At 46.0% G+C, this 14449-nt stretch overlaps 1 protein-coding gene across 1 annotated transcript; it reads right to left on the bottom strand.

Annotated features, from left to right (window-relative positions):
• Nucleotides 1-296: 296 nt before the first annotated feature.
• LOC121627555 (helix-loop-helix protein 2-like) lies at nucleotides 297-668 on the bottom strand. The gene has a single exon (XM_041966507.1). It carries the CDS (start codon nucleotides 666-668, stop codon nucleotides 297-299), a length of 372 nt encoding a protein of 123 aa, XP_041822441.1.
• Nucleotides 669-14449: the final 13781 nt, after the last annotated feature.

Here is a 14449-nt window from a genome sequence, read left to right as displayed (position 1 = left end):
CCATCTCGGGTCAAGTATAATTTTTCTATCCTCCATTAATTATTATTTTTTGATGCCGCAATTTATCACAGGAGGGAGTTTGAGATGCAGTTTTAGAGGATGTCTCATTTTTATTTTCACCCAAAAATGCGCAAGATCTCAGCTGTGAGAAGCTCTGAAAATACCGGGTATCTGCATCATCATCATCATCATCAGTCGACCCTAATTGCCAACCTTGCCACAGGCCAATTGACGCCCAGCACACGCTTGAGTCCAATCTACAAACCCAACCGTTTCTGTCTCATTGGGGGTCACTCCTAGACATCCAGCACGTGATTGAGATAGGAGATGTAGCATATAGCCAGTCTGAGGATCTCGATCTTGGAGAGTTTCTTGTCCGGGGGCAAGGTGGGGAGTAATTTCCTCAGCTCCGCGAAGGCCACGTTAAACGCCTCCACCCGGATCCTCTCTCTGGTGGCGTGGGCCGAGCGGTACTTGGCCGTGGCCCTCCGCCTCCTCCTCTTCTCTTCCCGGCTCAGGGGCTGGTCGGCTTTGCACTTGGCCCTCTCCTCGCCCTCCGCCGGCTCGTCCGAGGCGCAGCCAGCCGACTTGAGGCCGTTGAGCAGCGTCTCCGGGTCGGACTGGGTCCAGGAGAGGTCCGCCTCAGCCTGGTCCGGGCTCAGCATCATTTTTATTCTCCGGTGTTGGCAGTCACTCCTCCTTAAGAAGCTGAAATGTGGACAAAACCAGCAATTAAAACCTTGATTTTAGATATTCTCTCATTTAAAAAATATGATCCCAATTCAACTCAAGGTAAGCTGCGCGTGCGTGTTGTGAATTTCTATTATAAAGACTTGTACATTTTAAATAACGAGCCTGTCTGGACCCCCCAGTGCATCTCTTCTTAATCTGATCGAAACTCACAAAGAAAACCAGACAATAATGAAAAAATTTAATTGTTTTGAGTGTTTTCTGCCGTCCTGAGGCCCAAGCATGGGAAATCCCAGAGCGGGGGGGCTTGTTTGGGTTCCAGGACCCCCCATAAATCCAAATGCAGCCGACGTTCGTTGCATAATAACATTAAACTCCATAAATAATGAATGTCTCGAAAAACGCGTGTAGTGGTTAATTTATTAAAGCCCGAGGCCTTAAAAAGAGCCGAGCAATGGGTAAAAACACGTCTTTTAAGTGTCATATTTGATTTTTGCTTCTTTTTTTTTTGTTTTTAACTTGCTCGTCTTTTAGGTGAAGATAATGTAAGTTGTGATCATTTATGAAGGAGAAACTCCCCTTTTTTGGTGTGAATTAACATAATCAGAATTGGCCATCTGTCACAGTGTGATGAACACATCTGCTTGGCTGAGGCCACGGTGACTTGACAGCATGGAGGCAGAAGACGGCAAAAATAACGCTGACATCTGCTGAACATGAAATCAGTGGAACTACTGTGTTTTTAGTAGTAATAATAATAATAATAATAACAATAATAATAATAATAATAAAAATAATGAGTGGCACAAAATACACGAATAGATGATGGATGTACAAATACTCTAAAACAAAAGTGTGTGTACATTTTTTTCTCCACATTTTTGAGACTCACCTTGATAAAGAGTTGGGAGGCAAAAAAAAATGTGTGGAAACGAACTTAAAAAACGCTCTTCAACTCCAAATTAACTCATATTCCAGCGGCACAACAACCACCAGGTGTTACACGGACGAGCCTTCAGGCACGCGGACACCACAGATTAAGAAGGTAAAAAGAAAAAAGAAACTAGTTTCACTTTTTCAGCCTGCGAACTTGCAACATGGGGAGCAGACGGGGCCACGCGTCAAAACAGTCCCGAAGTGTTGGAAAGGTGATCAGGAAAATGATGATGATGATGATGATGATGTGAGCGGGGATCAGTCAGCGCCCCGTGTGATCCCGGCGATGGAGAGACAATAGATGAGATGGACAGATAGTGGAGAAAGTGCGGCCGGGGCTACTCGTCCGTCCGCCTGTGGAGGGTGGAGATAAAGGGGCGAGATAAGCGGGGCTCGTCCGCGTCAGGAAGCAGCGGATCGGAAGGCAGGTCGCAGATAATCCGCCTCTCTGCCGGTTTTCCTCCAGTCTTTCTTCCACCGAGCGTCATATGCGAGATAAGATCCAAACGATCCCGACTAATAAAGGCTCACTTCAGGGACGGAGGGGATGGAATATATTTGAGGAATGGTATTGTCTAACACCGCCCCCCTCCCTCACCTCCTCTCTCTCTCTCTCTCTCTCTCTCTCTCTCTCTCTCTCTCTCTCTCTCTCTTCACGCCCCTCAGCCCTCGAGCGCTCTCCCTCCCGTGGGAGTCGTGGGCAAAGGGAAAGCAGAGATGTGTGCAAGATAAAGGATGGCAAAAAAAAAAAACATTTAATAAATAAATAAGTAAAATACGTGTGTCCGCATTGTGAGTTTGTGCACGTGCGCACGGGTTCGGTGAATAGTAATTATTTAAAAAAAAAAGAAAAAAAAACTGTTTTTCTAAGGTGCAGGCAGAGAGAGGGAGATTTCTACTATCTGATCGGATAACAAGTGAGTCCATCTGCATTGTAATTACCACAATAAGATAAGATAAGATAAGATAAGATAAGATAAGATAAGATAAGATAAGATAAGATAAGATAAGGTGAGGCATCATTTCCTCCAGGGGGGAAATTCAACAACAGCTCAGTGAGGGAGTTTGGTGAGGGAGCTAGATGGAGAACTCGGACTTGTTTGTGTCATTTTAGCTTTTGGAAAACATTCAAAGTGCAGAATTGTTTTAATGGATTTGTTTTTACGATGAGACCGCATCAATGTGGCCCAAGACTGAAATTCAACTTTTTTTCCCCGTATTTAAGTCCTTGTTTCCGTAGCGATGTTGTGAATTTCCTTATTGACATGTGTTTGATTTGTCTCTCCTGGAGGTGTAGTTTTTATCATCTGGTGGCAGCAGACACTGCTACACCTGTGGGTGAGACTATAAGACCTTTATTTCCTCTCTGGCACACCTGAGTCATACATCTGAACATTTATAATAGGACCAGGTGTTAAACTGAAAATGAATCATTCTTTGTGTCCTAAACTGAACATTTTCATATTTGCTTCCTTGTTTCCTTATTGTTCCTTGACATCTGTCTAATATATTTATGATCACCATACCAATTTTTGGTGGTTCTCACTGTATATGATAATAATTTGCACATCTTTTTTCTAAATAAAAGTACAAATTCAACAATGTGAAAATATTCCAGTACAAGTCCTGCATTCAAAATCCTGCGTAGGTAAAAGGGCATTTTCCTGTTGTAGCTGTAGAATGAGAGGAGAAATTCAGACTTTTCTATTTTTTGTGAAATATTGCACAGTTTAACCTCTTTAAGTCTCAAACATGTATTTAAATGGGACTGTGTGATGTGTAAATATTAGACATTATTGTTAGATATTAATCAACAAGGTAACGACTAACTATAGCTGTCAAATAAATGTAGTTTAAGTACAATATTTCCTTTTGAATTGTAGTGAAGTATGAAGTTGCATAAAATGGAATCATACAAAGTACCTCAGCATTATACTTAAGTACTTTCATCTGTACTAATTTGTGAAGCACACCATCATTTCCCCTGGATGTGTGCACTTATCCAGATGGCTGTGACTACACCTATGGGTGGGACTAACATGTTCTGCCTCCCCCCGTTGCACCTGTCACACATTCAGGTGTGCAAAGATGGTTGGAAAAAGCAGAACAAATTCAAAATAATTGTTCTAATCTAATAATAACAGTTCAGGTGTTGATGCTGTTGCCAAAATATTTGACAGCAGACTGAGAAAGAGCCAGTTTGGACCTGAAATGGACTTTTCTTAAAGCAACGGGAAGAAAAGCTCCGATTGCTCACTGCTGGTTTATCTCATAGTAATTTCATATGATCATATTAGTGAAGTCCTGCTGCCCACCTGTCACACATGTTCAGAGATATAAGCTTTCAGGCTCTGGGATCAAACAGACAGCACCTTTAATGCTGTAATAATGTACATTTATGTGTTTTGGTGTTGCCTGTTTTTATGGTATACTGACACAAGTCTGCAGGGCCAGAGCAACGATCTTTAAAGAAATCTTAATCGATGAAGCTTTCCTTCTCTTCTCTTCCTCCACTCTTCTTGTCTTCCTCCCATCATGCATCCCTCTGCCCACTGGCACCACCAGCGTTGGGTCAGGAGGGCATGGTTCCAGAGGAGGGGCAGTGGCCAGTGAGTGTGGGGACTAGCTGCGCCTAACGAGGTGATTAAAACGATAAGGGGAAGCACGGATGACTTGCCGTGGCCCGCAGCCACCGCCATGCTTATTGCCACCACACACACACACACACACACAAACACTGTGAGGGACAGAGAGCAGTACTACAACAGTGCCAGAAGGACCATATCAGTGAAAGCTCAGTGTGTACGTGTGTGTGTGTGTGTGTGTGTGTGTGTGTGTGTGTGTGTGTGTGTGGTGACGGACAGCTCGCCTTGGGCTCCGGCCGGTTCCGCAGAGTGTGTGTGACACAGAGAGACTCACAGCGGGGTGTATCGGAGACATGTCAGGACCAGGAGACAGAGGCCTCCTGACAGCTGGAGCCCACGGACACACACAACACACACACGGCCCACCACCCTAATTGCTCCACAGACGGAGAAGTGGAGATGCTTGGTGGCCCGCGTCGCCCGGACCCCTCCTCAGTCCGTAAGGCCCTCGGCCAAAGACATGGAGGACCCCTCCAAGGCTGTTTTGTTTGTGCCTGCTGCAATTACATCCCACAGCTGATGTACTGACTGTGTGGACAGGGAGGCAAACTGCAGGGTGGTGTAGTCACTGGAGAATGGCCATTTCAGTCCAAAGGATGACGTCTGCTTTAGTCATGACGTTTGCTGGTAAAAGACTTCGCGGATTGTCTAAGACGAGTTGTTTATGTGCGCTGAAGCTCGCGTGAAGTCATGCTCCTGTTTGAGAAAATGACTCTGTTGTGACACACAGGCAGCAGGAGTGTATGAACGTTAACAGCACGGCGACTTCTATTTAGTTTAATTTCAGCTCCTCTGAGCAATTGAACGAAACAAACCCATGGCTCACAAGGCTTCATCTTGTAGTTAAAGCTGCTCTAATCAATATTAACAATGAATCAAATGACAACTTGTGTGTGAGAAATTATACTTGCAGTGACAAACCCACAGAGATTCACCGCCTGACTCTGCGGTTCAGCTCTTTCAGAGCAGCTTTAGCATCTTTCAGTGTTTTTGTTTTACGGCGCACAATGCTGCTGTTACGGCTCACTCTCATCACCATCGTTTCCGGCAGCACGGCAACTAAAAGGCGATGCTAGCTGGTAGCATAGTGGAGCATTTAGCAGCTAAAGAGCCTGCTATTTCCGTCAGGAGCTGGTGGAGAACAAAAACAGAGCTTAAAGGAGAGTGAATATTGCAGTTACCACGAGGCCATATTTGTGACTCCAAATGAACGCTCATCTTCTAAATGAGAACACATTCAGCGTGATCAACTTACAGGGTGATATCAGTGCTGTGTTTACAGCTTGTTAATGTAGGCATGTGTTTATTCATGTATGCTGGAAGACATGCAACAGCTGCATGTCCTTTGAATTAAGAAAAGATGAGTACTTCTGGGCACCCTGTCTGCAAAGAAAAAAGGCCACAGATTGCTTTGCATTTATTTATCCAATAAAACATGCGGGATAATGTTTGCATACTCAAGGAAACGTTTATTTCTTATTTTTTAATTCATTTTAGAGCAATATATTCCCTTACTTCTGTTAATTTGTCTTCGACATGGCTCACAAATATGTAAAAACACACACAGTATGCTTATTCAGTGTGATTGATTCAGCAATCTATTGAAAACTGATGCTATGCACACAACTCAGTGTGCACAAAAAGATCACTATTGCTGCATTCAAGGATTATTTCTACCCCAAGGTTGTGTGTTGAAATGTTTCACTTCAGTTCTTGCAAGCTATTGAAATGAACAAATCCAACTGGTTACACCTTGACAAAAAAACACCAAAAAGGCTTGCAGGGCGAAATGTTCCTTTAAAAAGACCACTTCAGGAACACGAGTTTAGTCTGGGTTGAAATGTCCTCTCACTGTGGTTCCCATAATCACTCAGAACTGGCAGACACGCAGGAAGCAGTGCACTGATTTATGGTTATGATTATTCTTTGCAGGGTTTATATCACCAGTGCAGCTGAGGCCTAATATTGCAACGTTTCTGCAGAAATAAGATGCAAATTTGAAACCTGATTTTTTGGAAAGGATCCAATTGTATTCCATACTGAGGCAAAAAACTGTAAAGACTTAAAAGACCATAAAAATGCATTTTTGGCGTGTAGGTGCACGTCATTTTAAAGAAGCTGTCATCAGAAAGCGATGTCACTCTGATGAGACGACTGCAATGGAGTTATTTCTCTAATCAGTCAGAGCTCAGTGGACCCCACAGCTGTCTGAGCTGCTTGTTACAACAAAAAACACCTTGAACTCAGGTGACAAACTCCCACCTGTCACCTATCACACACTCACACGCACACACACACACACAGCTTTGAACATTTCTGGGAGCAGTGGGATGGAGCTGTGAAATGGGAAGGATTAGTCACTTTGTCAGGAGATGTATGAGGCTTCTCTCAGGTGGACGGCGAGCCACAGGGGGCATCCGGGAGAGGGAGAGGGGAGAGAGAAGAAATTAGAGGCCAGCAAGAGGAGCAGACGTGGAGGAGAAAAATGAAAGAGTGCAAAAACGAAGACGGAGTGGGAGAAAAGCTGTTTGCAAGACACAAAAAAGGAGACGTGGAAGTTGTGGCGACTGAGCATTTAGTCGCAGAAGCTCTGAACCTGACAGTGATGCGGCCCGACTCGTCGCATTTGCATCACTTACATCACTGGGACACACACTCACGCACAAGGGAACACTCTGGGCAGTGTGTGACCGCCAACTTGTCCATGTGTTGTGTTCTGTCTTTTCTTCCAGGGTGGTGAAATAGGCAGTGGCCTGGACCCTGGCCTTGTGTGTGTGTGTGTGTGCGTGTCTGTGTGTGTGTGTGTGTCTGTGTGTGTGTGTGTGTGTGTGTGTGGTACAGGAAGAGGGGAGTGTCGGCTCAGGCCTGAACAGGAGGTGTGGGATCCAGAAAGCTGGGGGTCCCATGTGAGAATGTGGCCATCGTCAGCGCTGCCGTGGCAGGCCTCGGCACCATCTGTGCTCCCAGCAGGGCGCCCAGTGCGTTCTCCGCCACCCAGACACATATGGACACACAAAGGTGCTCACTTTCTCTCTCTGTCTCATGGGCGTGCACGCTCACACACACACACACACACACACACACACACACACACACAGTGGGAGCAGATAGGAAACACTTGGGACTGAACAGTGCGAGATGGAAGGAAGGATGATGAGTTTGTTGATTGTGCAGCGAACAGGATGATAGCGTCTTGTTGATGATGCTGACATAAGTGTGATGACTTCAGAGAGCATGAGGAAGCGTTATTAGTCAGCAAACGACCCAGCTGTGCTCCGCAAGCCACACAAAACCACATGTTTTATTCTCTCCTTCCACTGAAGAACTGATGTCAGCTTACACTCTTCATAAATAAAGATTACAAGTTGTTTGGACATTTGCATGTTAAATAAAGATTTTAGTCGGGGCAACAACCCGAGGAAGTCTCCTGCTTCTGCAAATGCGAACGAGTTCTGACATTTTACAGTGGTTAGCTGCTTAAAGGAAAGGACGACATTTTGGGAAATACACTTCATCGCTTTCTTGCCGAGTTTGACTCATGCTACTCTCATGTCTCTGTGTTAAATATGAGGCTACTGCCAGCAGCCGGCTAACTGGGCCTAGCATAGTGACCGGAAACTGGTGGACGCCACCAGCCTGCAAGCACATAGTCAGATGAAAATGAGAAAGTATTAATTTGATTGCAGTTTTTTATCATTTCTATACAGTTTTTTTTATACGTTATATAACAAACATGATGGAGATGGTTTGCCATATATAGCTAATGGCACCACTTTTAATTAAATGTGAGTTAATCTTTGAACACAGGCATGTTTTAGAGGTGGCAATCTGAAACACTCACATGGACCTGTTCTATATTGTCTGAGGCTCTGCTCTCTCCATGAGGCGCTGTGCAGCCGCACTGAAAGCACTGTCTATATATACACTCCTGCACAACGTGTTAATTGGTGTGTTTTAGAGGTGCTGGTAGGTGGTGATCCTTTCTTCATGGAAATTTGGAGACAAATGCGCTGTATCCTGTGTTTTTGGGAGCTGGCTGGGCTAATTGATAGAGGTTCCAACAATAATACCACTTGGAAATGCTGAGGGTGTTTGAGAAGTTGTCTGTCTGAAGGTTTGTTCATACATGCACTGAACACTGGAGGTCTTTACGGGTAGACCTGCACCCGAGGACCCGAGGCCTGACCTTAGCAATGCTGTAATGCAACTAATTACAGTAGTTCAAAAGGGCAAACGGTGGAAGTTCGTTGTCATGCTGCAAAGTTGATTCTAAACGAGTTTGTCATCCGTCACCATGACAGCAAGTGGAGTTTTAAGCAGTTTTGACAACTTGTAAATTAATGTTCAGTTCGGTTCTGTTTGGACCTCTGAAGATTCTGGATCCGCTCCTTGCCTCCATCTCTTCCTCTCCTTCCCCTGCTGTTCTGCACAGATCTGCGCCTCCCTTACCTCTTCCTCCTGCCTGCTGACCCTCCTGTCTTGGCCCCCAGCCCCCCTCTGAAGCTGCACCTGCCTCATTTACCAAGTTGGTGAGCTCTCCTCATCCACCCCACACCTCCATATTCCTCATACCTAGCGCCCCGGCCGGCTGCCCCTCTCTCTCTCCCTGTGGCCCCCCAGCCTCCCCCAAGTGGCCCCCGTCCTCCATCCAGGGCTTCCAGCTGGCTGATGAGTTCATTAGACCCAGAGCTCTGCCAAGGAGCATGGCGCTGTTCGGGCCAAACCAGGAGGCCATCAGGGGGCCCCTGGTGGTCATTGGGCACAGACCATAGTCATTGGAGGCAGGACAGAAAAGTCCCAAAATGTCCCAGATGTCGATATTCAGGCTCTGTGTCCGCTCTTGGAGCCGGAAACTGTTATTTTGAACATTAGCAATCTGGTTTGGGGCTTGTTTCTCCCTGAAACTTCAGCGGGAAGAGCGCGAGGAATCGTGGTTTGAAGGGCTCCACATAAACAATGAGGGAAACAGATTTCTAATAATCCCCACAGGTCGCAGTGACATCTGGCCCCACACTTGAGCGTTGGCTCAATTAATTCGGAAAACACAAAACAAAAAGCGCTGGGGGCAAAGATCTGGGGGGACTTAACAGGCCGCTTTGTATGTGTGTCTATCAGTGTGTGTGTGCGTATTGATTGTGGCATTTGATCAAGTCGACTGCGGAGCATGTGTGTGTGAATTTTGTTCAAATTAGTGGAGGTTTACAGCTGCTTTCCAGACAGACTGATAATCACATTCCTCTTTTTAGACCGACTTCATGTGAAATAACGACACAAATGCAACTTTTCCCTCCACGATCCCTAACGAAGCGCTCCACCTGCAGCTTCATCGTTACAACGATTCTTCACTTCCCTCCGCTCTCACCTTTTCCCGCCTCTGTCCTCTGCTTCCTTCCTCTTGGCGGCAGGTCAGCTGGGGTCGAGGCCTCCGTGGCTGGGCTCAGGTGTAGCCTCAGCTGGGCAGGAGGGGGGAGGAGAGGTGAGGAGAGGAGAGGAGAGGGCGAGGATTCTGTCCCACAAGCGACCCAAGAGGGAGTCCGTCAAAAAATCGGGAACAAACACGTGCATCCACGCAAGTTAAAAAAAAAAAAAGACAACAGCTTTGTCCCTCACCCCTCTTTCTACACCTCCCCCATCTTCTCTCTTCCCCTCTCTCTCACTCTTTCTCTCCTGGGAGAGGCCTGGCCGGGCTTGGCCTGAACGCCATCTGCTGCATAATGTAACGGGATAGAACTCCAAATCCTTCATTTCCACTCACTGCCTGTCATCTGTGTGTGTGTGTGCGTGTGTGTGTGTGTGTGTGTGTGTGTGTGTCCACTCGTACAGTTGCATATGCACACATAAACTGAAAGGGTGTGAATGTTTGAGCGCGTGTGAGATCTCATTTTACGGATGTGGTGACATTAGCTCGTCCAGCGATGATGTTGAGTGATGGGTTTGATGAAATAAAAGGCGACGCCGAATATGTGTGTGCGTGTGTGTGTGTGCGTGTGTGTGTGTGGTGTTTTTAAAGGGATTATTCCACCGGTTTGAATATGCAAGTCTGACGGTTTTCACAGCATGGAAAAAGAGACAAGTCCTCCTCAGAGGCAACATCACGGCGTCGCTCAGTTGTTGTTGTCTTTTCTGGATCCATTTTCAGATGTAGCAAAACATCCGACTGAAACACTCTTCAAACAGGAACTCCTGGGAAATCTGAAAACCCGCGTCGAGCTCAGAATGGCACCCAGCCAGAGATGTCACAAATTTGCTTTTTGTTTACAAGTTAACAAACAAAAGTGCACACACACAGAGTCGTGTTTAAGCGCCCCACCCCTCTCTGCAGCGCTGGTAACCCGGAGGTGCAAAGAGTTGTCCCTCCAGGTCCCCGTGGGGCCGCTGTGAATTGGGGGGCCATCTGTTTTCTGGTAATAAGCTTTCTCTTCATTCATCCTTTCTCTCTCGCTCCCTCTTCTCCACGTCTTCTTCCTGTCCGTGTCGCGTGTTTGATTCGACTTTTGTTTTGGAAGGTTTTCCTCCCTCCGCACGCACACAGACAGAAAAAGACGCAGACAGACAGAGGAATCGCTGCACTGCTTCTGGACACAAACACTGCGAGTGGAGGGAACAGAGACATGGCGAAATATCACATTGTGAACCCTGAACCCTGACCAGCTATCCATGGCCGTTGACATAAAGTAAACGTGACACATCCCTCCTCACATACACCCAAACCCCCCTCCAGCTGCTGGCCAGGCACTAAAGGCTGCATTAGATTTCATTTTCTTTGTTTCATTGGTATTATATGGTGGCTCTGGCAGCTAACGCAACTTAAGAAACACACGCAAGTAGACAAAACAAGCAAATGAAGACAACATCTGAACCAATTTGAGAACTCATGCGCAGCATTTAGAAAAACAAAACGCTACAAAGTGAGAAAACACAATCAAACACAGCAAAAACCAGTGCTGGAACAACCAGAGGAGACGTTAGTGCTCTGCCTTTGGGTTTGCTCTGATGTGTCAGCTCTCAGCTCTACGCTTCTTAAATAAACTGACAATAAATTAATGATCTATGTATCAGCAGTTGATTTATTTGTCTGCAAAGCGCATTTCAAGCCCAGGACAATAATAATCTAAATTGTATGGAGCCGAAAATCACCGCGTTGCCACCAGTGAGACCGACCGAAGAGCAGGCTCACAAACCCTGCTCCCATCATCCTCCTCTGCTGGAGCCGTCACCTGACCGGCGAGTCGCTGCCGACCGCCTGATTGTCAAATTTTGGTGTGGAGAAACATTTGGTGTTAGATGGTGCTGGATCGATCAGAATCGTTGCCATGGCTACACTGCGATGTGATGGGGAGAGGCTGAAGGGGAAAAGGAGCAGAGGAAGGTGGATTTGAAGTTTACACACACACACACACGCACACACACACACACACACACACACATATTTATAAACACAGGCGTACATAAACACACAGCAGAGAGGGACAACTGAGTCTGAATGGAGCCTGTCCAAGGTCCAGCTTCAAAAGTGCACATCTCCTTTTCTTTCATAACTTCCCTGCTCACTGTACTGAGCAGTGTTAAGGACAAAAAAAAAAAACATGTTTGCAGCTGTGTGCCTGCTCCTGCATGGGCAGACCAATTCACACCTAACATCACATTTATGTTTCATAATGGGCTGTGCATGACAACGTCGATATGTCACCTGATATTGTTCATTACCCCGGCCGCTGCATTATCCGATTTATGCCTTCCTATGGCAGATTTCAATACAGCTGAGTGTTATATCATGATTATGAGGGGTCTGGGCGCTGGGATGCTGTCTGCATCTCATTGAGGCACAATGAAATGGATCAATATACCAGAGGAGGCTGAATCAGGGGGTCTGCATGTGCGAGAGTTTGTGTGTGTGTGTGTGTGTGTGTGTGTAGACAGACAGCCTTGGGAGATCAGAGTGCACAACTGCTTGCGGCTTCAAGCAGTGCCTCTCTTTCTGTCTCTCGCACACACAGCTGTTTCTCCCTGCATGCACAAGCGTGGAGTTTTGATCGGAGCAACATCTCGGAGCAGAGACAATATAATCACACAGTATATCAGCCTGCCACCGCTTCTTTCTCCCACTTGTGTTGGTTGCAAACTTCATGATGCCATATTTCTTCAGCGGCGCAGCAGGCAGGCAGGCAGGCAGGAGCCGGTCTCTCGCTCGCTCTCATTTAAGTGCAGATTTACAAGCTTTTTGTGACAGGAGCTTAGGTGCCTTTTCAGGATGTGTTCTGCCGAGTTGGGAGGAAGCTGCCTTGTGAACACATCTGTTGTGTGATCCAAAGTGCAGCAAACAGTCTGTCTGTTTTCTGTGTTATGAAATTGAAAAATCTGAGTCCTTTAATAGCTCAGGTGCTTTGTTGGTTTGTTCTGAGAATATGGTTCGCTCTTGTTGGAGGGCTGCTTTTTATTACCTTTATGCACACAAACGCACGAGCACACACACATTCATGCACCGCTGTTACCTCACAATTACACTAATTTAATGCCCCATTCCCCTCTATTAATCCCGAATTATGTCCACATTTTTATTCTTGCTTTAAATGAAGGGGCTGCCACATGCTTCACTCTGAACAAAAGGGAGGTTAGATTTATTCTTCATTTGGGGCAGTGTGGGTGGGTGGTGGTGATGGAGGAGGGTTGGGTGTGGAGGGGGGTTCATGCATGGGCATAACCCAGCCCCTAAAGGAAGGCCCCCGCTGCCAGCTGCCAGCCATAATTAAGCAGCCCTGCCGTGTCTATCACTGATTATGTTTGACCCGGCTAATAAGGCGAGTGTGTGCCACCTACATGTGGCAGCAGAGCGCCACAGCCTCCGTCACGGGCTCTGTTGTCCACTGTTAGACGAGGTTATTAGCTTGATGTATTGCTGATGACAAAAACCTGCGTGTTGCTAACACATAGGTTGCATTGATATTGCAGCGCTCGGTGTAGGATGGTGCCAAAACATGACGTAGTTGTTGTCGTATCTGCAAAATCTTAATGATTTTCATGAACTCAAACACCATCTTTGATACTATTTTTGCTATGCATTTACATTCAGTCATCATTTTTCCATATCTTAGTTTCCAGCGTTAGTGGCGGAGTCCGCCATTGCCCTGCTGGATCCAGATTGCTTATCCCATCGGTATCAGATTCACTGTTCACTGCTCACTTCCTTGCAGCCATATCATATTACTGCTAATGCTAACCCAACATTTCCTACATCTTTCAACACTTTCAACATCTGTATTTAAACAAAGTGAGTTTGTTTGTTTGGCAGCTGCTCAATGAGTTTTTGCTGTAGTGTTAAACTTGTTCAGCTTCTCCAACATGAGAATTTGCTTGTTGTCTTTGATGTGACAGTTTCATGATTTCACCTCAGGCTGTGGGAAGTTTTCATTGCTATTTTACTGACATTTTATAGACCATATAATGAATTGATTAACCATGAGAATAATCTTTAGTTTCAGCTGGAGGGAGAATGCATTTAAACAGCATCCAAAAGGATTAGAAGCCAATAGAGAATCATGTGATCTGCCAGTGAAAACTTAGGTTTCAGTGCAAAGACTAAGAAATGTTGATTCCTACTTAATAAAGATCACTGTCTATCCAAATGGCAATCCCATGGAGGGATATCCTTCAGTAACTGCCTTCGCCAGCATGTACGGCAACATTGCAGCAATCAGTATAAATTAATAATAAGTGAATCAAAGTGCTAAATTTAATGGAGGCTATGAAAGATTAATACCTGACATTATCCAAGCTGCTGTGCTGTAAGGGGAACCACCCATGCCTGAGGTAAACCAATCACATTTCTATGAATATGACATTAGACACATTGATGTGATGTGTTACATCAATGTCAGCCGGAGTCTTGAGTACAGCAAGTCTGGATAGAAAGTCCACAGAGTGCGACTGGTCTATTTCTGTCTCTTTTTCCTCCCTCCCTCCTCCATGGGTCTAGAGGCGAGAGATCAGTTCAGGGTGGAGGAGAGCTGGTGTTTGGCCTGAGGGGCCCTTGGACACAGATTCTGTCATTGTCCACAGCTGCCACTCCGCCCCTCCCTTCCTCCCTTTACCCCCTCCGCGCTGTGGCCATCCTCACCTTAAGGGCATCCCCTGCTACCCCGCCTCCCTAATGAAGAGTGACACGCGTCCGGAGGATCTGA

This window comes from Chelmon rostratus, chromosome 24 (genome assembly GCF_017976325.1).
Source record: "Chelmon rostratus isolate fCheRos1 chromosome 24, fCheRos1.pri, whole genome shotgun sequence".
NCBI lineage: Eukaryota > Metazoa > Chordata > Actinopteri > Chaetodontiformes > Chaetodontidae > Chelmon > Chelmon rostratus.
Note: the sequence above shows the minus strand (reverse complement) of the source record. Positions and strands in the feature narration are given on the sequence as shown.